Raw genomic sequence first — 24,155 nt, forward strand, 5'->3', positions numbered from 1 at the left:
AAGCAATACAATATAAATGTAATATTCAACACATGTACAATAGAATGGAATGCTCATTCCCCTCAGTCTCTCTCAATGGAATCTTTATTATTGCTGTTACCACTTTTTAACAATGTAAAACCTTGGCACTCTCTTACAGTACTATACATAACACAAAACTACATTTATGTATATAATGAAGTACAGTCAGTTTGAGTGACAGTTGTTGCAAAGTTGTTCCTTTTTGGTTTCATAATAAATGAGTTAACTAGGATACTTGTTTACAATGGGAGTGTACAGAAATGTGATTGCAGATATCACAACTAGTTCCCTGTACCATATTGTGCCATTGATACAATATAAAACATAATGACAAGTGATGCATTTAAAATTCTTTATTATAAAAGATAAAATCAATGGAAAAAAATGTGCAAAAAAAATAACTTAAGTAAAGTCTTTTCTTGTCCCTTTATTTTTTTATGTGGGTAAATTACATAATTCACCTCAGTATGTAAGCAGTTACCCAACCCTGCATTTAAACATTTAAATCCAGTTTACCCTCATTGCAAGGACTATTCCTTCTGTTGGAATACTGGGAATCAGCTGTTAAACAAATATGAACAATCAGTCTGTTGCTTATAGCTGCTCCTGATCAATTGTAAATGTCTTGATTAAAAGGAAGTCATGCCACATTTAGTCCCATCCGGATGAAGACTTGGTTCTGAACATGCACGCAAAATGTACTCTACAATTTAAATGTCTCTTTCCAGCTATTCCACCATCAGTTTAATAAGTCGAGCTACAACGCAGGCATTTAGACTGTTTCCTAGAAGTCGATAACGTTGCTTCAAAGTTGTTTTCTCAGGGAAACCTAAAAAAGAACACAGAACTAAAATGAATCAAATGCAGATGAAGTGGTCTCTGTATCATTGCCTATTTCACTTTTCTCCTTTACTAGTCTGTTAACATGATCTAGTATCATATCCAATGACTTGCTAGTAGGACTTCTAGCTGATCCTCATTATACTAAAGCATCATGAAATCTGGTAGTGTGATCACTTTTGGATCTTGGACTGCCGGTTAAACTGTTTGACTGCCGCATACACTTGGAAACCCCGATTAATTCATGGTATCAGATTTCAAGAGAAATGCCGCCCTTAGCCCTATTTTACATAGTAACATACAACATAGTCTGTGCCATGGGAAGACAGTAATGCCGACACGGGTAAAGGTACAACCCATTCAATGAAAATCACACAGAAAAAGAGATTGCAACCTGACTTCTGTTGCTGGTCAATTATTGTTTGCAAAGATAGATAAATGTACATTTACTAGTATTTTAATTGATTGACTGCACTCCCTTTTCTGTCATAATTCGTCCTTGGACAATAACAAAAACAACACCACAACCTTTATGAACATACCTCTGAGCGTAAACAGCAGCCTCACTATCTTCAAACACGACGACACTTAGAACAGTTTGGGTAAAAAATGGACATTCTAAATACTTTTGTGTTACCTTTGGCCAGAAGAGCACGTGTCTAGGTTATCAACATTTTAATGAATAAAGTAATACTGAAAGAGGTATTCATAAAAGGGGAGGTTCAAAGTAAAGGAAGCATCAAGGGGTCTATTTTATGATACTGTTTTCAGTGAGCCTCTTTGCACAGCATTTTCATAGCACAGCATTTAATGTTTATAATAAAAACAGCAAGATTACTATGGTTAAAAAGAGTTGTGTGTATATCCATCTGGTGTCGCTTAGATCTTCAGAATTAGACCCCTTAATCTATTTGTCTTTTTTTTTTTAACATATATTACTAAACTGTTGTTACGGTACCAGTTGCGTTCAGTGTAATTACCATGTACAGCACATACAAGGCTGCACGAGAAACATTTAAACATTTTCAGTGTCAGGAAAAAATGCCTGACTAAATTAGCCGACGCTGAAGCCCATCACAAGCAGGAAAGTGGCCAGTTAAAATCAGCTTGGACAACCCTTCAGTTAATCTGTAACTCTCAAAAACATTTCATTGAGGCGAGGAAATGAGGGTTTAAACACATCAAGCGGAACAGAAGAAACAGTTACCTTTGAACCAGCAATCTGAATGAAGAGGTTTTATAACGTGCATTCACTTATAAACCACAAAATCTTTATATTTTTGTTAAATCATTAGCTATAACAAATCTAGTGTTAGAAACAAAACACTGAAATAACTAACTCAGTCACCGTTACATTAAATACAGAAATCAATACAAAAACAAGTGTCAGTAACATACATGTCTCCCTGCACAACTGTAAATTTAATTTTAGAGAACTTAGTATCATAAAAAATAGATAACCATAATCTACAGAACAACCACAGTATGTATGTAAAAATGCAAGCACTATGTTTACTGCCATCAACAACATAGAAAATAATACACTTTTAATTCTGACCTTAAGAATCAATGTGTGCGTGGTATTAAGTATTGACATATTGCATTTAATATACAGTACACATAATAAGACTGCACTGAAGACTGCTTACAGCAAAGGGGAGAGAGCATCTTAAACAAAGATGACAATAAATCATACAAGACAAGTCACAAAAAAGCAATCTGCACAGAATCATGATAATAAAACAACGTAATTGTTTGAAATACACTTAAAAATATACTTAAGCAATATTGTAAAAAAAAAAAAAAAACCAATACATGCTCTGAAGAAGCAATGAACTGTAAATTACAATACTTACAAAACTCTGGGGGAAGTCCATGAAGATTGGCTATTTCTCTAGGAGTAAAGTACCGTAATTTTAACATCAACAACTGCTTCAATTTGTCTTCATCTGATAAAGTATGAAGGGATTTGAATGCTGTCTCGAGCTGTGAACAAACAATATTGTTATGCAACCAGCAGCTTGCTATAGACAAACAGTTTACTAGGGGGAACAAGTCAAAATAAAATTGAACCTGATCAGGTATAAAGACAGTATAGAAAAGATCCTAAGCCTAGCCTGGCATCTGTAAATGTGATGATCACGAAACCTCATGCTCCTAGTTTACAGGGGCAGAATGAACAGTGAGCACAGTACTGGGGAGCTTGCGAAAATCAGAATGTGTTAATATTTCTAGCACAATTTCAGATAAGAATGATTTTCTCCATTGTGTAATGCTCCCTAGCATGTATCTGATGGTAAATGTGACCCTCTTGAAAATGTTATTGCTGCAGCAAGATCAATGGTAACAGATTGGATCCACTTAGAAAGGACATTAATTCTACCAGACTTTGTACCAAGTCGTCATGGTAACAGATGACAGACAGAGGACACAGTAATGACTATATGGACATGCATTGGTGACCATAAAACAAAATCTAGTTCCAAGCTTTTAAAAATCGACATTTAACCCTTGTAGAATTTTGTTATTTTTCCTACATTTTCAACTTCTTTACTCATTTTTAAAAGTGATAAATGTAGAACACGGCACTGTACCTGGACATCCAAAGAAGACTGCAAGACTGAGCCAGTCCCTTCAACATAGTGTCCATACCTGAAAAAGAAATAGTGGCAGCCCATTGAGAATAACTACTGGAAGAATATTTTAAATAATGTTGATGCTTAAGGGATTAGACATGTTTGGAATATGTTTTATTTTTTACATATAACGCATAACATATTTTAACATGCCTTGAATATAGCTGTGTAAATACAGTGCTCCACCTTTATAACGCTGTAGTCGGGAACCATAGTTAAGAGACCGTGCTATTTGTGTTCTGCTTATAACAAGATTACTCGTGTTAGTGTAATGGCATTATGGGGCAAATAGGAGTCATGACCATACAGCCGTATAACCTGTTTTGCAGTATAAAGGGCCACCTTATAAAGGGGGAGCACTTTACCAAGGAACTTGCATAGCACTTAATTTGTAAGAAGTATCTCAATGCTATTTCATACCCTTTAGTGAAACACACTGATCTCCTGCATGTTGGTTGAACAATGTCCATTAGTATTGCGTAACGCAATAGGGTCTTTGGTGGGAGCAGATATTGGCTTAAATTCTGCAGATCCACCTCTAGAAAATCTTGAAGCATCCGGACAGATACATCACTGTCCTGATTCTGCTTCCTCTCCAAATCTTCAGCAGTTTCCAGCTTGAAAATGACAGCTTCATTTTCCAGAGTCCTACTGCTGGGCTCAGCACCATCATCTGGCTTACTTGTTTTCATTCCATTAATGCAAGCTGGCAGTTCCTTATGTGCACAGTCAGAAACTTTACTTGCATTTGAATCTACAGAGTCAGAATTCGGGAAAACTTCCAGAATCTGCATAAAACAAGAAAAGACAGAAGACAGGACTGAAATATCTCTTGAAATAAGAATGATTACATGAGGACAGGGTGGAATTTTTCACACAATCTAGTAAGATCCTTTTCTTTATAAACAACATCTTTATGTAGTTGGGAAATGTCTTAAATGAATGAACCCACTGAATCTACTGAGATAGGAAATTACATGAAAGGAATAAAGAAAAAACTAGCTCTTCCCACTGTGTGAAACGAATGCATCATGTACTCAGGATATCCACCCAGTACAATGCCAGCATGCACAATTAGTCAGAAACTATATGCAACAAAAAGAACAAAAGCAATTGAAAGTCCCTTTAAGGTTTCAATAATAATGTGTTTTGAATGTTGGGATTATTTAACATTATATAACTGCTTTTCTTTCCTAGTATTGAAAATTATATATATATAATGTATATAATAATGAGATTATTAAAAATACAAAAAACTCACCTGGTTAGTTGTTTCAAAAGAGAATAGTCCAGGTTGTAATTTAGCAATAAGGAAATAACGCAGTCTTGAATTTGGAATCCCCAGCTGTTAAACAAACAAACAAAAATATCAGTTTAAAGATGCATGGGTATGTATGAAGGACAGTTACAAACAGTGGGAAGAAACAGAACGGATTTTCCTAATGAAGTGGTCACATTTTTCATTCAACATGATTTATTTTACAGTACTTACACAGGTAGGAGACAACAGAAACTCTTGGTATCTGTATCCACACTCTTCTAAGGTTTCTACCAATGAATTCCTAAAGAAAAATCAAAGAATAACTGGTGTAAGGGAACATGTATTAGTATGCTTTCTGTATAATAGGTCCAGGCAGAGATTAAAACAAGAGGTTAAAGTGAAATAGCTTTTTAATTTAAAAAAAAACAGCAATGAGTCTACCCTAAACATGAACCAACCACATGTTGTGACAACCATAATATTGATTTCAAATGTATACCTTCCTGGGCGTTTATTACCTGGCAGATGATGTTTCAAATCCTTTGACATTTTCCAGAAGAATGAACTTAGGAAGCTTGTCAAGCCTTTGGAGACAGACGCACATTGTTAAAAATGCAGTTCTTAGTTTTATTCTTAGAATTACTCCTCGCTTACCAGAGATCTTGATGAAAGCCTACTGGTTTGTATGTTTTGAATTCAAATGCGTGCATTTTGTTAATTTCTCTGCACAACTACGGTGAATTTTGTATAGAACCCAGTTATTTGTAAATTCAAATCATTCAAAATCTACACACCTGGGAAGGATGTTGAGGATATAAAGAAAACTCTTTGTTCTTGGGTCTGAGACATCTCCTTGTAAACCGATTCTGTTGAGGAAGCAGTAGAGCATGTTGTGTTGAATATAAAGAGGATATGGACCAGCGTCTACTGTAGTCTGCAGGTTTTAGAGAAGAACAACAACAACCTAAAAAACTGCTACTGCAAAAAGCATATTACCATGATGAAGCTTTGGGTTCAACCAGTATATTAACTGCCCATACCACTGCACTGACTCAGGTTTAGAACAGTAATCAATGTAGTATATCTTACTGTTGGTCAACTATTTTTTTAAACATTATTTAGCACTACTGCTGTAGTAAATATTAGTAAATTATGTAATTGAGCGCAACATGAAAGATTTCTATTTTGCATGTTAATGAAACTTATGGTCAACAGCTGATGTAAAAAATGGTTATTTAGACCAGTGTTGCTAGCACTAAAACCAATTATAGAAATATGCAAATGTACCTCAAACAACATTAAATAAACAAACGGGAAACCTATTAGGAAAACTAAACAGAATAATTTAACTACACAACTGGAAGTAAACAAATAACTGCACGTAAGTATTTAAAATGAACACTGAGAATTTATTACTGCAAGCACAGAATTTAAATATAATCGTTAATGCAGGAGCAGCAAAAACACTATGGCAGGTACAGTAGATGGCTCGCTGGTGCATTTATTAGTGTGATACGACATGACTTGCTCAGATGACTGCCTAATTAAAATCTTTTAGGTAAAACAAGAACTATATATAGTTGGGTCTAAATCTGGTGGCATATTTGGCAGTTACAGTAGATCAATTAGGCACTGATGCGTTATAACTTTTTTGTTTATGCTGTCTAGCTAGTCTATGGTATTCATTGTAAATGCCTCTAATGTCTAGGAATAAATTAGTGTATTGCCAGAGATACAATAGCATGTGACAATATTTTCCCATTAGATTACAGTATTGCACCTATTTTAAACGATTACAAAAACAATACAATATTATAACTACACCTACTAATATTTCTTTCTTATACCGTCATACCCCTTCAGAAAACACTGTGCTGCCTAGGAAATGGGTTGTACACTTATTCCAAAAGACCAAAGTTAGGAAACAAAGTTGTTCATACTGTACCTGGTAAATGGCTGACATGGTGGACTCATCAAAATCATGTCAAATGCTAATTTGTTAAAATCATTTAGTGTCACGCCCTGAAATAGATTATACATAAATTAGAAGTAATTAATACCTTTCAAAATACAAATACCCAGAAATGCATTTTGCAATAAGTTCAAGTCGTTCGTGGTTTTTAACTATTAATTTTGATCAGAACATCCTTATGTTAAATGCACTGACTTCTTCAAAACACAAATAAGGTAGGCACAGAATTTATCACAACAATGCCATCTTTTTATCAATCAATATTTATTTTTAATAGCGCCTTTCACAAAAATTTGCCACAAAGCACGGAAGAAAAAATAAAGTAAAATAAAAACATATTTTTTTAAGAAGAAATAATTCAGAAATGAAAATACTTAAACAACAGAAACAAGTAATAAATACATCAGTATAAATAGGTAAATAAGTTAATAACTAAAGAGCAGTAAAGACAAGTATATAATTTACAGGACTGTGAACCATCACAGATGGTGGCAAGCCATTCCAGAGTTTAGGGGCTCTCTACGAGAATGCTCTACCACCTGCATTTTTTTTCTGTATTCTTGGAATGTTAAACACGGCTGCACCCTGTGATCTATGAGGCCGGCTAGGAGAATATGGGGTCAGGAGTTTTTTTTAAGTATAGGGGACCACGGTCATGGAGAGCTTTATATGTCAGGAGCAGGACCTTAAAATCAATCCTGAAATGAACAGGAAGCCAGTGCGAATCTGCCAAAACAGGAGCGATATGTTCTCTTAGTTATTGTTAAAACTCTGGCCGAAGGGGCTCCCGAGTGTCGCATCCGGTAAAGGCGCTTCGCGTGGAGTGCAGGATGCACCCTATAGCCTGGATGTTGCCGGTTCGAGTCCAGTCTATTCCGCTGCCAGCCGTGGACGGGAGCTCCCAGGGAGTGGCACACAATTGTCCAAGCGCCGTTGGGGGAGGGGAGGGGAGGGGGAGCTGGGGGGGGAGTGTGCGGCTTAGGTTGGCCAGGGTGTCCTTGGCTAACCGTGCACCAGCGACCCCTGTGGTCTGGCTGGGCACCTGCAGGCTTGCCTGTAAGCTGCATTGTCCTCCGACGCTGTAGCGCTGAGGTGGCTGCATGGTAGGCCTGCAGAGTGAAAAACAAGTGGTCGGCTGACGGCACACGCTTCGGAGGACAGCGTGTGTTAGTCTTTGCTGCTCCCGAGTCAGCATTGGGGTGGTAGCGGTGGGCTGAGCCTAAAAATAATTGGCTATTCCAAATTGGGAGAAAATGATAAAAACAATTGGCGACTACTACATTTTTTGAGCTAGGTCAGATTTAAGGGTCCCAAAAGCATTATCTCAGTTTTATCAGAATTTAGCATTAAAAAAAAATTGACATCCATTTTTTGATGTCGGCCAGACATCTAGTCAGTGCATCTACAGCCAAGTTGTCCCCTGGTTTAAATGACAAATATAGCTGAGTGTCATCGGCGTAGCAATGGAAGTTTACCTCATAACTTTGCGCAATATGCCCCAAGATGCGATGTAACTTTGAGCACTCAGTGAGAAGATTACAAGTTTACCAAAAAGAAATACAGCAACAAAATGTGAAAAACATTTAGACAAGAAGTCTTTATCTTTTTAGTCTATAAGAATAGATCACATTTTATAAAGTACAAATCTGAACCGGAGCAGCAGAGGGCATTACTGGGTTAGGATGTTAGAAACTGAAATATAACAGACCAACAACACAAAAACTGAACTGGGACTTAATAAAGATTACACTTTAATCTGCAGGTTTACTTTTATTTAAGTTATACACCCCCAACAAACTTTATAGTTCTTATCTTCTAAAGAAATCATAAGTACATGCCTTGTACTGTACATGACACCAGAGGAATCGAAATTCACTGAAAAAACCATCATTACCATCTGCTGACAAAGCAGCCAACCTTTAGACAACAGTAAAAATAAAAAATCACCAAGTTATTTATTTTTCTTTAACCACACAGTTAAAAAGGGATTTTGGTTACTAGTTGTGAATGGGGGAGAAAATACTGTTAATCTATTACTGTAACAGGAAATCTAGGGAATTGTCGTGATAACTCAAACTGTAATGTTGCTTCACACCTACCCTTGAAATATGGTACCTCTACACTTATAAAAACTACAAAAAATAAACCAGAGTGCTACAATGCTAATGTTTTTTAGAATTGTATGCAGTATCATAAATAACTGCAACCTGTATCAGTTATCTGGATCATATTTTTTTGTTTTACAACAAGCGTTGAGATACCTAGCATCAAGTATTTTTTTTCATATTGTCCCGAGTGAATATTTTTCTTATCGGATCTCATTTTGGAATCTATCTTGCATTCATTCAAATTCAACGACAGAATGACTGGGCGAATTGCACTTAGCATTGCTAAGCAACACGTTCAATTCATTTTTTTTTTTTTTTTTTTTTTAAATTACCGATAGTTTTAAATATACTTTATTTTCCAAAATTTTGTATATAAACAGAATAATCAAATGTTCATAGAGTGCTGTGGTTATTTCACTCATGACAACCCCTTTGGTAGCTTGTGTAAGTATTCAGAGATCAGGTTACAGTTTCAATGTATTATACTTGTAAATATGCATCATTTTGCATACACAGATTCTAGAAGACTGATTAACAGACAAGCCTTTTGAAACAAAGTTATTTGTTTTAGCTATCAACACTGCACGTTTACATTCAGAGTGTCACTGCAAGATGAGCATGTTAAAACCCTTCTAATGGCATTTCCACCTCTTGACCACTCACCTCAATTGTTTTGGGCCACAAATGTGTGCTGGGAAAGTTGTGCTTGTAAACTACGTTTGCAGTCGTGTTCACATCAACAGCAGCAACAACTTCAGCAGGAATGCAGCTCCCTGTAAAGTGAGAGGAACAACCCTATTAGGATTGACTAGTACATAACATTGCTTGGTGTTTTACATGCAGGGCATGCCACTCCCCAGCGTAATGGCTTTAGTGATGGGGGGTTGCACTGGTTACTCTGAACTGGATAGGCATATTTAGAGAAGTGGTTTCGCTAGGGGTGCTTAAGTTACGTCTTGAGTAGCAAACCATTTCTGAAGGTGCTTGAAATAGGTTATTTAGTAGCATTCGCATACAGGGTCATTCTACGCCTACTCAACCAGAAAAGGGACATTTCGTTGCCTGTCCGTCTTAGAGTTTCCTAGTGCAAAAAAATAAATAAAAAAATAGCAAAAATTCAAATTTCAAGGGGGTTTAATGACCAGTGGTGGGATTTGAAACCAAAAGTTTTTCACAGAATTCAATACGAGTAGAACGAGGTGCTACACATGATGGTAGCATCTAAATTGCACCCAGGGTGATTTTTCTGGTCAAGGTCCCTTTCTCACTTTAGGTTAACCTTTGCAAGGTCATAGGTCGAAGGGGACATTTTTAAAAAAATAATGGCTATCATTTCTGAACTCAGCGTGACTGAAAAACCCCAGGTGAATTTTTCTAGGACAACCTGAGACGGACGGGCAAAGGCATTGGTTGAGTTGGCACGGAATGACAAAAAAAAAACAAAAACATGTGACATCTCTAGAAAGACTAGGGCTGCTCAGCTGATCCAGCATGCTGCAGTTAACTCCAGTTAATAGTCAACACACACAGTCACAAAGCAAGAAATGCAGTTAAACATTCTGAACCTGGGCACACCCTTACACAGTACCTTATAGAGGTGCAGTAGAACATGTAAAGGTATACACTGACACCTGGTGTAAAATCACAAAAAGGAAACCTGCTTTTAACATAGGTTACAAAAAAAATCTCACATTCACAAACCACAAGGTCCAAGATAAACCTTTTTGATTGGTGCATAAGAATTTCACACAAGCACACATACAAAGACTGTCAAATGCTATGTAGTAAGGAAAAATACACTTATTTTTTGTTTACAACTATTGTATAGTAAATGTGATACACCCTGTATAATATTTGGGGTGTTTATTATGATAGTATTCTGTTAGTAATGGCAATGCTTACCATATGGAGATCCTTACATTTTCATCAAATTAATTTCCCAATGCTTTTATTTTCCACCTTCCTCTGTGACAATTTCACATACTATTAGCAACATGAATGATTAGGGACCTACCTAAATCGCGATTTCGCGGAAATCGTGAAATTGAGGGGTCACCGCGAAATACACCTCTTAGTGGCCAATGCATACAAACAAGTACAGAGAGGGGAAACAAAGGAAACTTGTTTAAATGAACTACTGCACAACGCAAGTGAGGCAAACTACGTGTCTTCTTCTGCAGATAGCCCTTTTTGATTCCTTCGCCATCCCATGTGCATTGCACTTAATCAAAAAACAAACAAACAAAAAATGTCCACAGGTAACATTTACAAAACATATTCTCCAGAGCAGTTAACATTCTTGTTTACTATTCAAATGACAAAGTTTTCAGCCTATCAGTGCGTCTTTACTGTGCAGGAGGGGGCGGGACAAAGTTGGTGCTGCATTGTTTTCATTTAGGTTGCTAAAATCTAGTTTTTAACATTGGAGGTAAAATAGTACAAATGGACGACAAAAAAGCAAAGTATATTTCGGCAGATGATCGTTTTAAGATATTGCCCAACTACATGCAGACTGAGGTAATTGTTTTCCATATCTTAATGTGTATTTAGAGAAAATACGATCGATCGCTATTTAGACAAATAAACAAAAGGCTACTTCAGAGGCTGCTGAATACGTAAAATAAACAGCTTTCAGAAACCAAACTGGAAAGTCAGTGCAGACGTATTCCTGTCTGCAAGTAAAATCAGTACTAAAAGTATCCAGCACAGCCACCTCGCTTCAACCTGCTGCTTACAGTTTGAATTTTAGACCCGAATAGCCACGTCTTCTTTGTTTTGACTCGGTACTAATAAAATAAATTATTGGATGGGACAAATAACATGACAACGAACGTGCTGCATTCATTGACTTTATTAAAGTATGCCAGATGCCCTTGTGTAACCGAGTTTTTGAGCTGTTTCTAATCGATTTCCACATCTATATAACTTGGCAAAGCTTTGCCTTAACTTCCAACCAATTCAGTGGATGCAGACGTGCAGTCTCATGTATGGGCAATGCTTGCCTTTAACAAATGACAGCACTCTGCTTTAGTAAGGAAGCAAGTACCACTATGTTTAGGCTTTATAGTGTTCTGAAATACTGTCTACTTAGGTTCATTTAATGTTTAAACATGACCGCGAAATGTCCGCGAAATCCTAATTTTATTCCGCAACATACCCGTGAAAAATACGTACATTTACCGCGATTTAAGTAGACCCCGAGCAGATTTTAGATTCTCCTATACAGTATTTAGACATTTTTAACTGAGTGCTCCTCTCACACTAAAACATGTTACATTTAAAGTTATGTTAGAAATATTAACCTTACTATTATGGCTTGAGCAGAGAAATGTTAGTATACTGTATTCATGTGGTCAATATCAATATAGGGATACTGGGTGGTGCTTTCCCATACGACTGGATACGACTCTGTGCAGACTGCTTAGTCATTTCATTTTGGTGTCATACTGTTTGCACTAATTTTGAATTCACGGCCATGGCGGAGGTTGCACTGTATCCTACCGACATACTTTTCAGTTTGGGTAAAATCTTTCTCCTGCCATTAGTCTAATATTGATCTAATGCAATGGTCCAGGACTTGTTGACTGGACCAGTTAAACTGTAAAAGTAAAAAACAACAACTGCAGTCAGACTTATTCTAAACAGGAAAGCCAAATTAGACAGAACAAAGGCATACCAAAAAGTATTCATACCCCAAAGTTGTCAAAGTGACTAGTGGTATGACAAAGTACAAAATCTCTGACTCCTACCAACTTAAAGAAAGAACAGAATGGAAAGCATCGAGCAACACTTTCAGAGCTTTAGTCAAAACAATTAGCAAGAACCGGCAGGAAAACAATACTCCCAATGTTTAAAACTAGGTCACAGACACACTGTTGCAGTTTTTTTTTTCATTTCACTACTGATTCTGTAGTATAATTAGTCTCAGCATAACACTTACTCACTGCAGGAAAAATTACACTTTGTACAAAATGTGCATTCTGTAGTCTGCTCCAGAAATACATTAGAGAATGTATTACTTTGTGCAAATATCGCTTTATTCTGAACATAAAAAAGCTTTGATGCTGTATGTTACTCAAGTTTACATTCAAGACCTCACCTAATAAACCAGTGTTTAAGTACTGTATGAATGTGTATTTTAACATTTAGTTTTAACCCATAAATGTATTTTTTTAAGAGAAAAAGTAATGCTGATAAGATCATCAGTGTAAAACGAAAGTTTTTGGGGGGAGGAAAAGACATCTACTGAATAAGTTAAACATGGTTGTATAATAATAATAATAATAATAATAATAATAATAATAATATTTCGTATGCACTCTTCGGAAAGGGTAGTGTTTTAATACCCAGATGTTTAGATCTACCGCTGCTAGTACTACATATACACTTTAGTACCGTATCAGTTTTTACCCTGAAATAATACGTTTTTGACCCTGATAAATACAGATTTCTCGCATTTAATCAAATTTAGTATCACACTCCCAAAACTATTTAAAATGATAGAATACTCCTGCAACTAACCATATAGTTATAGCCAGACTGTTTTCACTTCAGACTCGAGCAACAACCCACATGAGCTCCTTTTGTTTGTTAATATATTTAGAATGCATAGCGGTATTTATTTTACCTTTTAATGCGTAATGCATTCCGCCAATCCCACTGTATAACTCTAAAACGCGAAGCTTTTCCATGTTCGAATACCATGTAAACAGACCGCGTGTGTGCAGGACGTTTACTCTTCCTCTTCCACCTGCCCTGTATGTAGCGGTGAAAAGTTCCGCTCTTTTTCAGTTCCGGGCTCTCTGACAGCTGTGTGAGTAAATTCAGAACAGTTCACAGCAATAGTTATTTTATCATGTATCATCATATTATCATCGGCGTAATATATATTTAGATTGGTCGTAACAAAAATGTGTTGTGCTAGAATATATGTAGGATATAGTATATTTTGCCAAAACATAGAGAAATTACATCAGAAAATATACTAGAATATACTACAAAACATAAGATGTCTCCATATGCTAGAACATAAATAAAAGCTCTAAATTAAGAATGATCCTGCCTAGAAGGAGACGGGTGCAGAGGCCTCTGGTGGTGGAAAGAGATACAGTAAAAAGTGAAAAGGGCTACTACTGTACCGTATATTGAGAAATGTCTGCACACGCATGTGGTCAAAATGATGGTGTTATCCTTAACAGATTGACTTATCCCACTCAGACCTCTTACTACTAAACACCTTGGTATCATTGAATAGGTAATCATGTCCTCTTTAAATCGATCGTAATGGTCTTCATGATCAAACCCTCTCACAAGTGCAGTGGTACCCCAGAGTGTTGTACATTTTTATTAATGAAGAAAGATTAGGGGCGGGGCTTTTACCGCCCACTTTTTCACACTCACAGTACAAGCTCTCAACTATCTTGGTATGTATCCCTGATTAGATCATTTGCAAAAGATTTAAATAAAATGTACAACAAATATTATCAATTTATTACCAATGCAGACTGACTGTGCGGGACATTTTCTGCATTTTATCTTAAAACATGTTTCTGCACTTGTGACTGTTAAAACTGATAGACAAATTCAATGTGGTATCATTCTTAACAGTCACGTGTTATTTACTAAGTAAAGGCTCTCAGTGGGATACAAAATTGGCATTAAATGTAAATGTCATTCAAGGCTGCTGACACCATTATTTTAGAACGATACATTTTATCTACAACTTTGGAAACTATATGCAGAAGACTAACGTCCATCTCCGTATGTTTCATGTTTAGGATATAATGAGACACCTCCTAACAACCAAAACAATGTTTTGCGTCACGATGGTGGGGTTAACATCGGATACCCCTTTTATAACAGAAAGTATCACACTTTCAGCAACTCATGACTGAGTGACATAAGGAACTGTTGCTAGGAAACAATCAGTTGATACTCCCTGAAGAAAAGTGGAAATTGTGAACTTCATTTGTTATTTTACGTGTGGGATTAAAGTAAAGATATTAAGGCTAATATATATATATATATATATATATATATATATATATATATATATATATATATATATATATATATATATACCACTCTTTAGAATAACCTCTGGTAACCTTTTTTTTTTTGTACAAGTGTAAGGTCCCCTGAAAATTATAAAATACGTTTAAAGTATAGGCTATTAGGTTTGTTTGTTTGTTTGTTTGTTTGTTTTTAGGAAAAGGTTACAAAGTATTAGGCCTAAAGTGTAAATTCAAATTGAAACATATTTTTGAGTGAAAAACTAAATAAAGGTGAAAGTCCCTTTTCAAACTACAGTACCGGTACCTCCGTCGGTTATTAACGGTTTTAAAACATAAAATCAATTAATTTTAGTCACATAAGTCATAGGATTCATATTTTCCTAAAAGATCATGCTGTGTAGAAAACAGAATGGCTTCTGTATTCTCACGAGAAAATGCTTTCTATACCACACGAGTTATTAGTAGTTGTAGTAGTAGTAGTAGTTGTCGTCGTAGTACAAGCAGGCTAAGTAAACTTTAAGTTTTACACATTGGGAACATATACAAGTGCGCCTTTGAAAAAAAAAAACAGTCATAAAATAAGTATCCTAAATCGACAAAACTTTGAAGAAGAGTTTCTCTAAAAAAAAATTGCTACATAGAACCACTGAAACCAAAGCAAAGCAATCTGATGCACGTTATTCAAATATATATATATATATATATATATATATATATATATATATATATATATATATGCCACAATACAATTATTTCCCAAGTGTAAAAGTACAAAACACCCCTTAAATCGAGGCAGTGCGATGCTTTGTAGAAATCTCTCTCTCTCTCTCTCTCTCTCTCTCTCTCTCTCTCTCTCTCTCTCTCTCTCTCTCTCTCTCTCTCTCTCTCTCTCTCTCTCTCTCTCTCTCTCTCTCTCTCTCTCTCTCTCTCTCTCTCTCTCTCTGCAGAGTTAATCAGAATTAGTCCAGCCCACCCACACTATTTGCTCTTCCAGCTCGTGTTTACTGGCTACACTGAGCATCATTCAACCCAGGTACCGTTATGCAATTTGCATAGGGAGTGGACTGTATAAATAAAGTCCGCTACCCGCAGTAGACTCTTGCAGGAGCTGTTCTGTCTAGGGTCTGGACTCTGGAGGCTAAATAAGAAACCTAATTCCAAGAAACACAGAAACTTCAAAAAAAGAAAGGATTACAAAATGTCTACAATGAATCGGCAGTCGTCCTCCTACAAAAGGATGTTTGGTGGGGAGAGACCAGCGGTTTCGACCCGGTCATACTCAAGTCGACAGTACTCCAGCCCTATCCGATCCAGGGTATCCTACTCCAGCCACTCAGCCCCGACTCTCTACGCGACCAAATCTTCATCCACGAGGCTCAGAAGCAGCGCTCCTCAGACCAGGCTGCTTTCTGAAACACTGGATTTCGCCTTGTCCGATGCCATCAACACTGAATTCAAAGCCAACAGAACCAATGAAAAGGCGGAGATGCAGCACCTTAACGACAGGTTTGCCTCCTACATCGATAAGGTGAGGTTTCTGGAGCAGCAGAACAAGATTCTGATGGCCGAGTTGGAGCAGCTGAAGGGCAAAGGCACTACCAAGATCGGAGACCTCTATGAGGAGGAGATGAGAGAGCTCCGTCGTCAGGTGGACAAGTTAACCAACGAAAAGGCGAGGGTGGAAGTAGACCGAGACAACCTTGGGGATGACATCAACAGACTAAGAGAGAAGTGAGTACTTTTGTGTTTTACTTTTTAACTTAGACGCAATTTTCGTTTGGTGGCAAAATTAGAAGAAATAGAAGTTACTGTCCTGTTTTTATGGTATGAAGTGGCATTGTGAGCGTTGCAGCTGGCGCTGCTCTTAATGCTATGCTGCAATATCCCTAACTTTATCTAATAAATATATTTCAAATGTATACTTATAGTTTGCACACGCTCATTGAAGTTATCACAATACACAAGCACAAGCATTAACTTAAAAATAATTAAAAAAAACAAAACAGGAACAGGCGTTAGAACATAAGGTTTCGAGGGTGTGTTAAAAAAGACAACACAAAACGGAAGCTTTAAGAAGTTGTGTGGGCTATTGCTAGTGTTTGTAATGATTTTAACGACAGACACCAGTTTTCATTCAACTAACTATCTGTAATCTACCTAACTCGCGCATTCATTCATTCTGGTTGAGGTTTTACTAACACGTTTAAACCATATCGCCTTATGAATATTATTAGTATCGAGTTACATTGGGCTGCATCAAGTAGTGAATGTGTAAAATCAGAATGAATTTGAAAATGTAGTCTGGGAGGTTACTCATCGTTTTCCGGTAACGCTTTATATCGCGTGGCATAAATTAATATTTAATAGATATGCAATTGATATTAAATTTACGTTAAATTCTTCCTTGTTACTTTCCATTAACATTTAAGTCAGATTAACTGTATTTTCAATAAGGACATGGAAACAATGGGAAATTATTACATATTTTCAAGGGTAATAAAACGTGATATAAATTTACGTAATATGCAATCGACATTTGGTTAACATTTAGCAAGAAACCAGGTATTGCATGTTTATTAAATATTAATTTAACATTAATTTAATATGCAATTGCATATCTATTAATTTATGCCACGCATTATAAAGCTTTACCCATTGTTCTATCTTTCTTTTAGTTTTGTATATAGCCTAAATGGTCGATTTCAGTGGATCTACCAATTTGCTTTCAATACAAAACATTTTGCTTTGCAGTGTACACAAAAAACAAATGTATGCTATTTAGGCACAGTACCACGCAGTAGTACAAATCCGTTTGATTGCTCAACACCAAGGGGAACTTATATGTGCAAGAACACTAGCTTTGGAACAGGACGTGTATTCCATTATTTTATGTAGCAAGTTCATAATGTATATGCCAATGAAAAAATGTCCTTACAATGCTATTTTTTTTCACATGATAGACGCAGAATCCTACCTGCCAGTTTTCTAGATGGGTGTGGCAGGCTATTATTAGAATGCCATCCAAACTTACAGTAGCGCTAATTCTTCTGTCTAATTTCCAGACTCCAAGAGGAAGCAATCCAACGGGAAGAAGCTGAAAACACTCTTCATAGTTTCAGACAGGTATGTTATTGTTATTATTATTATTATTATTATTATTATTATTATTATTATTATTATTATTATTATTATTATTTCAAAGCAAAAATTGTGCATTTTAATTGCACTTCCCAACTGTGTGTGAATCTTGTATAGTTTAAACAAATTGGTACTAATTCCACTACTCTACACTATGGGCAGCAGTGTAGAGTAGTGGTTAGGGCTCTGGACTCTTGGCCAAAGAGTCGTGGGTTCAATCCCAGCTGGGGAACACTGCTGCTGTACCCTTGAGCAAGGTAATTTACCTAGATTGCTCCAGTAAAAACCCAACTGTATAAATGGGTAATTGTATGTAAAAATAATGTGTAAAAAATAATGTAATTGTATGTAAAAATAATGTGATATATTGTAACAATTGTAAGTTGCCTTGGATAAGGGTGTCTGCTAAGAAAGAAATAATAATACTACCATTAGATCAGTTCAATAGATGTGATTGCTTTCCAGCTTTTTTTTCCATTCAGTCTACATATAATCATGAAGATGCACAAAGTTGCTAAATGTGTGGAAAATTTATGACAGTTTGGCAAAACGTAGAGGTAGATTAAATCAAGAAATCTTGTGTTGCTTTATCCCTTATAAAAGGTATTGTTGCACTGTATTTTTTCCCCATGCTTTTCCCATGGTTATACTATGCATTTACCATGGTTTATCATGTTTATTAATATGCTTTACCATGTCTTGTGGGTCTTTACAATGCTTATCAATGCTTTCTCATGCTTTCACTACGCTTTCTTATGCTTTGCTATACTATTACTATGGTAAAGTTTTATAAGGGATAACCCACAGTATTCCCCTGTAATACAGTCTTATTTAATCAGGACATGCACCAAATACACCACATATTCTATTCCGAATTTAACTACATGTTCTTAATGCTAGCCATGAGACAGTGAACTCTGATGAATTAGTGACACAACCACCGTTACTGATGGGATTCATGAAACTGGTTCAAGTGTATGTTTGTTTCTTTTAATACCAGCATGGAGAATCAAAACCCATGTTAATGTCTGGAGCCGTCTGTGTCTAGCTGACATTAAAATCCCTGCAATTTGATTCCATGAGAGATTTCCATATTCATTCCAATGAAATCCCCTGGCAGATTCTCACGCTTCTGCTTGATAGATGTTTTTCAGCCTGCTTAATAATGTTCAGCTTCAATCTCTATCATAAGCTTTTCTCATGATGGGCACTGCACATTCTGTCCAGTGTTTTTAAGGCTGACCTGGATTGTTCTGAAACCTTCACCTAAGTAGAATAATTTGGTGCCAATGTATTTAATATAAGTGGCCCCTTCTGTTTTTGTTAGTAGAATATCACTACACTGTCTATATATAGATAGGGAAGGATGGAGCTTATACTATTTACTGGTAAATTGTCTATGGCCTTTAATGTTCAGTGGGATAACACGTTTGCAAGTTGTAAAAACTATAATATACATTTTGATATGTAATCGGGTTAATAACCTTCAGTTTACTCTTGCTTTAAATCCGGGGCAAGGCTGGTACACTCCTGCTAAGTTATTTGGTGCAACAATTGTTAAGAAAGCAGCTGCAGTCTTAAATGAGAAGTCTAGGTGGTTTCCCTGGGATTTCAGTGGAATGCAGATGCAGGCCATGGTGTGTCAGGGTAATGAATGGAGTTGAATGGAGTAGAGGCCTTTGTGTAAGGCATTAAATGAGGCAGCTGGTTTACTACTGATAACATTGTTATGCAAGTTTTGGGGAAATGACAAAGCAAGTTGTTGTTGACTAGTAAGAAAGATGTTATTATGTGCCAAATATAGTGGACAGATATAGATGCAGAGTGTTCAGTAATGGATGATAACCAGATGCTGCAATAGAAGGTTATGCATGTTTTTGTTACAGGACTGTAACTGTGTGATAAAACGGTTGTCATAAAAATGAACACACTTTGTCAAACTTTCTTTCAACAGGATGTTGATAACGCATCTTTGGCACGTCTGGATCTTGAGCGTAAGGTTGAGTCACTGCAGGAAGAAATTGTCTTTTTGAGGAAACTCCATGATGAAGTAAGTCAAATTTACAAATGAATTAAGGTTATTATGGCCCTATCAGCTTTTCAATATTCACACTTACATACATGGTCCTATTAGTAAAGAATTAGCATCACAGTCTTTTCAATTATTTTGTGTGTCATTGCCAAATTCCACTCTATTGTTTGCAGTAGAATTAATTTAGCCGTTCCAGTGCTCAGAGATATCTAACTTACTTTCCCACGTTTAGGAAATCGCTGAAATGCAGGTCCAAATCCAGGAACAGCATATCCAAATCGACATGGATGTTGCCAAACCAGATCTCACTGCTGCTCTGCGTGACGTTCGTTTGCAGTACGAGAACCTCGCTTCGAAAAACATGTCTGAATCTGAAGATTGGTACAAATCCAAGGTAAGCACTGTAGCTTTGACTGTGCACGGTTTGAATTTCAGTTAATAAGCCTTGCATGTAACCCAGTACATTCCCAAGGCCGCTTTTATTTAGTAAATTGCTTCAAATAAAGTAGCCATGTAAACCCATTTTCTTTTAATTGCAGAAAATCCACTAAAACATTTTTCAAAAGTTGTTTAGAAGTGCAGTTGATGACATTTCATTTGATGAATAAAGCTGTTAAAACAGGGGGCGGGTCCTTTCCAGCATCAAATCCAGACTTTTTAGCTTTGTCAAGTTGAAGGACTCCAGTATTTTATTAGATAACATTTTATGCAATTATTTTATATTAATAATATATATTTTTCTTTTAAATATAAAAGGGAATTGAATAGTATATTGAATTTAGTATTTTGGACTCTGCTTCTGAGTTCAGTTTTACTATGACTAAAGAGAATACAACACAGTATGTTTTTCACCAAAAAGTCTAATCTCACTTTGACTTCTTTTTGTGAACAGTTTGCAGACCTAACTGAAGCTGCGTCCCGTAACAGCGAAGCCCTGCGTCAGGCTAAGCAGGATTGCAATGACTACCGCAGACAGGTCCAAGGACTTACCTGTGAAGTCGACGCACTCAAGGGAACCGTAAGTACTGTAGTCTTTAGGCCTTTGTGAAAATCATGACATGGTCTATAATACAGGTGGTGCACTACTTCTCTATGTGGATTCAGTTATTAGGTGTTACTCCACAGTCACTCATTTTGTGTCACGTTTTACTAAAGCTTTTTGAATTGGGCTCTTAGTCTGCTGCGTAACAAGTACGTCAAAGTTATTGCCGAACCTGAACGATGTAGCAGTTACTTGTGAATTGTAACCATGTGCTTAATGTGTGTCGCAGAACGAGTCCCTGGAGCGCCAGATGCACGAGATGGAGGAGAACTTTGCTCTCGAATCTTCCAACTACCAGGACAGTATTGTTCGTCTTGAGGACGACATCCGCAACATGAAGGACGAGATGTCCCGTCACCTGCGAGAGTACCAGGACCTGCTGAACGTGAAGATGGCTCTGGACATCGAGATCGCCACATACAGGAAGCTGCTGGAGGGAGAGGAGAGCCGGTAAGTGGAGACAGACCCTTCATTATGGATTACAATAATACCTGTACTGGGAAGGTGGGAGGGGTTACGCCATCACTCTATAGTGTAGATACAATACAATGCATGTAAAATTGCTTTAAATCCAAAGTATTACAACAAGATATACATTCAAATAAATGGTTAACAGTGAAAAAGTGTATTTAAAACCAATCTAGCTGAGCCAGAATTGGTGTTAGGTGATACAAATTAGCATTCACTTTGCTATAAAAGTTACCGACCGGTCTTTGCAATGTCTGTTATACTTAGTGCTCCAGAATAGTCCAGGAAATACCAAATTAGAAACCTTGAAATCTTTCAAGGAAAATTTCTGCAAGTGAATATTTGCATGTCTGTTGGGAAGATAAGAGTTTTATGCCCCATGCTTCCGTTCATGTGTAAAAATACATGACTTTACGCTTTTAAAAATATAATTTTTCTTAATTTTATTTATTAGAATCACCACACCCATGCCGAATTTCTCTTCCTTAAACCTGAGAGGTAAGTGGCCATTGATTCTTAAAATCACTGTTATTTATTTGCTTTTGAAAGCAAATAATTGAATAAAAAGTACTGTAAAAACCTTTGTATAAGTCTATTTTCTTGGTATTTTTAGGGGGTCCTAAAAAGGGGGAGCGACTTATACACCGGTGTGACCTATAGGCTTTTTCCTTAAATTGTTGTCTCAAAAAGGAGGGCCAACTTATACACCGTTTCTTTACGGTATATATATTCTATCTGTAGAATGAGGGACTATAAACTGTGAGGGTAAAGGGCAGTTTGGTTCTGTTGTTTATCAGTCTAATAACTCTTGTGAACAATAAATACAACTGTGGTGAGTAAATAAAGAGGGGTTCATTTAGAAGACTGCAGCCCACTGTTGCTGAAAAAAAGTATCCTAGTGTTAAAATACACAAATGAACTGTTCTGTAACCTGTACTTACTCTATAATAACTTGTTTATTTTCTAGAAACAAGCCTTGAGATGAGACCAATTATGGATTCCATTTCCAAGAAGGTCCTGATTAAGACCATTGAGACTAAAGATGGGCATGTATGTGTCTTTATGTTTATCAATGTAAAAAACATAGTAATGTACTTTAGAAATCCATATAAACACATTCAGAATGCAAACTTTTTGAAGTCGTGTTTGTATTAACATGTTGAAGGGCAGTTTAGAAATTCTGCTTCAGTCCTTTTGCTAACTGTATTTTATTATGGGATTGAAACGTCATCTACTGTGCATAACCTCAAGAGTATTGGTTGGCTATTAAGATGTGCTAGATTCAAAAGCAAGACGCAGAAAATAGTATTCAGTGGCTTCAACAGGACACTTTTGTGATGTCACCCATTCATTCCATTCAAAACTGGGGCCCTTTTCTGAGGCATAATGTTTCCATGGTGACCCAGAGATTTTCAGGCCAGAAGGGTGGGTGGGGGGGTTTGTATGACATCATTTTCCTGTCTAAAAAGCAAGTATACTTGCAAAAAGAACAAGCAAAAGGAATAAAAAAAAACACCTATAGAGAAATTGGTACCCTAAAAAACAACTTTGAATGGGTTAACCATTGTGATTTATAGAATCGTAGTGTTTCTAAAGGCAGACTAGTTAAAGATTAATTCCCTTTATCGGATTAACTAGCTAGACCTGACACAGTTGTATCTACTTTACCTCTAGAAATTCATAACATTGGACAAAAGAGCAATCTGCTTTACACTCTTCTTTTTCTAACCAAACACACAAACCTGATGCAAGCATTTCCTCTCTTCTTTTTTCTTACAGGTTATCAATGAGATGACCCAGGACCACGATGAACTGGAGTAAGGCATCTGAAAGTCTAAGCATGTTTCTTTAGCGGCACGACTACGGAAATGTTTCATTCAAGCAAGAAAAGAATGACCCTCAGTCTCTTGAGAAAAAAAAAGTGAAAAAAAATTACAGCTTTTAAGTGCCTTTCTGCAGTTATCTGAGAGCGCCAGATAGAGTTATGTTAGAATGTAGGCTTTGTAGGTCTGCAAAACGGGTTAGCTGACATACAGTTTACTACAGTCTCTAGTTTAGATTCAGACAGTAAGACAATAGCAATATCCTGAACAACAGTACTGATTTTTTTTATTTACCATTTTTCAAATTAAAACTGCTTTTTCCACCTGCTGTTTATGCAGAAAAAGTCACTGCTTCAGTAAGTCAATAAAAACATTGGAAAAAATACTACTTTTTGTGTTGCTGTTTTGTTCATTCATGATGTAGTTTGCAAAAAGTACTTGGATATCTGCGAAGCATTTCTTTTTTGTGCAGAGCTGTAAAAAGAATAAAGTTTCCACTCCAGGTTTGGAACTAAAGTACCGACTCCAACATGTTTCCCCTGTAGCTATTGTTTGTATTGTAGCTGCATACTATACATTTTCACAATGAAGTCTGAAAATCTAGAATCTCCTAACATGAAGTCCTCTATAACTTCTAATACTCCAGTGATCTTTGACATGCCCACAATGTAACAGGTCAACAAGCTGCTAGGGATTAGGGCCAGTGACTTGATGTCATGTTCCAGTACAGCCACTTACCTTGTGTCTAAATGTTAGCAGGTTGTTTGTATGCTTCACTTCCTGCAAAACTGCAAACTGCC

The 24,155-nt window shown here is 36.5% G+C and overlaps 2 protein-coding genes across 3 annotated transcripts; one reads left to right on the forward strand and one right to left on the reverse strand.

Moving 5' to 3' along the window:
• Positions 1–66: 66 nt before the first annotated feature.
• Positions 67–14,288, reverse strand: trdmt1 (tRNA aspartic acid methyltransferase 1). 2 transcript variants are annotated; one of them, XM_033999907.3, is made up of 11 exons: positions 13,466–14,288; positions 9,502–9,611; positions 6,704–6,780; positions 5,553–5,624; positions 5,277–5,342; positions 4,990–5,059; positions 4,759–4,842; positions 3,918–4,285; positions 3,456–3,513; positions 2,718–2,847; positions 67–850 (listed from the first exon to the last, which is right to left on the reverse strand). In XM_033999907.3, the coding sequence occupies exons 1-11, from the start codon at positions 13,527–13,529 to the stop codon at positions 750–752; spliced, it is 1,200 nt and encodes a 399-aa protein (XP_033855798.3). In that variant the 5' UTR covers positions 13,530–14,288; the 3' UTR covers positions 67–749. The 2 variants fall into 2 exon arrangements, with proteins under 2 accessions (XP_033855798.3, XP_058879115.1); XM_059023132.1 differs by lacking the exon at positions 13,466–14,288 and adding an exon at positions 10,427–10,449 and having other exon boundaries at positions 5,553–5,692.
• A 1,646-nt stretch (positions 14,289–15,934) lies between these two features.
• LOC117400255 (vimentin-like) lies at positions 15,935–23,740 on the forward strand. Its single transcript, XM_033999905.3, has 9 exons — positions 15,935–16,583; positions 17,915–17,975; positions 19,945–20,040; positions 20,255–20,416; positions 20,915–21,040; positions 21,294–21,514; positions 21,987–22,030; positions 22,500–22,582; positions 23,312–23,740. The coding sequence occupies exons 1-9, from the start codon at positions 16,051–16,053 to the stop codon at positions 23,351–23,353; spliced, it is 1,368 nt and encodes a 455-aa protein (XP_033855796.3). The 5' UTR covers positions 15,935–16,050; the 3' UTR covers positions 23,354–23,740.
• Positions 23,741–24,155: the final 415 nt, after the last annotated feature.

This window comes from Acipenser ruthenus, chromosome 4 (assembly GCF_902713425.1).
Source record: "Acipenser ruthenus chromosome 4, fAciRut3.2 maternal haplotype, whole genome shotgun sequence".
Lineage (NCBI taxonomy): Eukaryota > Metazoa > Chordata > Actinopteri > Acipenseriformes > Acipenseridae > Acipenser > Acipenser ruthenus.

What these genes read in the sequence shown, in the direction of transcription:
- trdmt1 (XM_033999907.3), bottom strand. Translation starts at nt 13,529, where the DNA reads ATGGAAAAGCTTCGCGTTTTAGAGTTATACAGTGGGATTGGCGGAATG. An exon ending in AATGCATTACGCATTAAAAG is followed by an intron (nt 9,612 to 13,465) that starts GTAAAATAAATA and finishes CTCACTTTACAG; the next exon opens with GGAGCTGCATTCCTGCTGAA. An exon ending in ATCCTCAACATCCTTCCCAG is followed by an intron (nt 5,343 to 5,552) that starts GTGTGTAGATTT and finishes CTGTCTCCAAAG; the next exon opens with GCTTGACAAGCTTCCTAAGT.
- LOC117400255 (XM_033999905.3), top strand. Translation starts at nt 16,051, where the DNA reads ATGTCTACAATGAATCGGCAGTCGTCCTCCTACAAAAGGATGTTTGGT. An exon ending in TGAGGAAACTCCATGATGAA is followed by an intron (nt 20,041 to 20,254) that starts GTAAGTCAAATT and finishes TCCCACGTTTAG; the next exon opens with GAAATCGCTGAAATGCAGGT. An exon ending in CTGGAGGGAGAGGAGAGCCG is followed by an intron (nt 21,515 to 21,986) that starts GTAAGTGGAGAC and finishes TTTATTTATTAG; the next exon opens with AATCACCACACCCATGCCGA.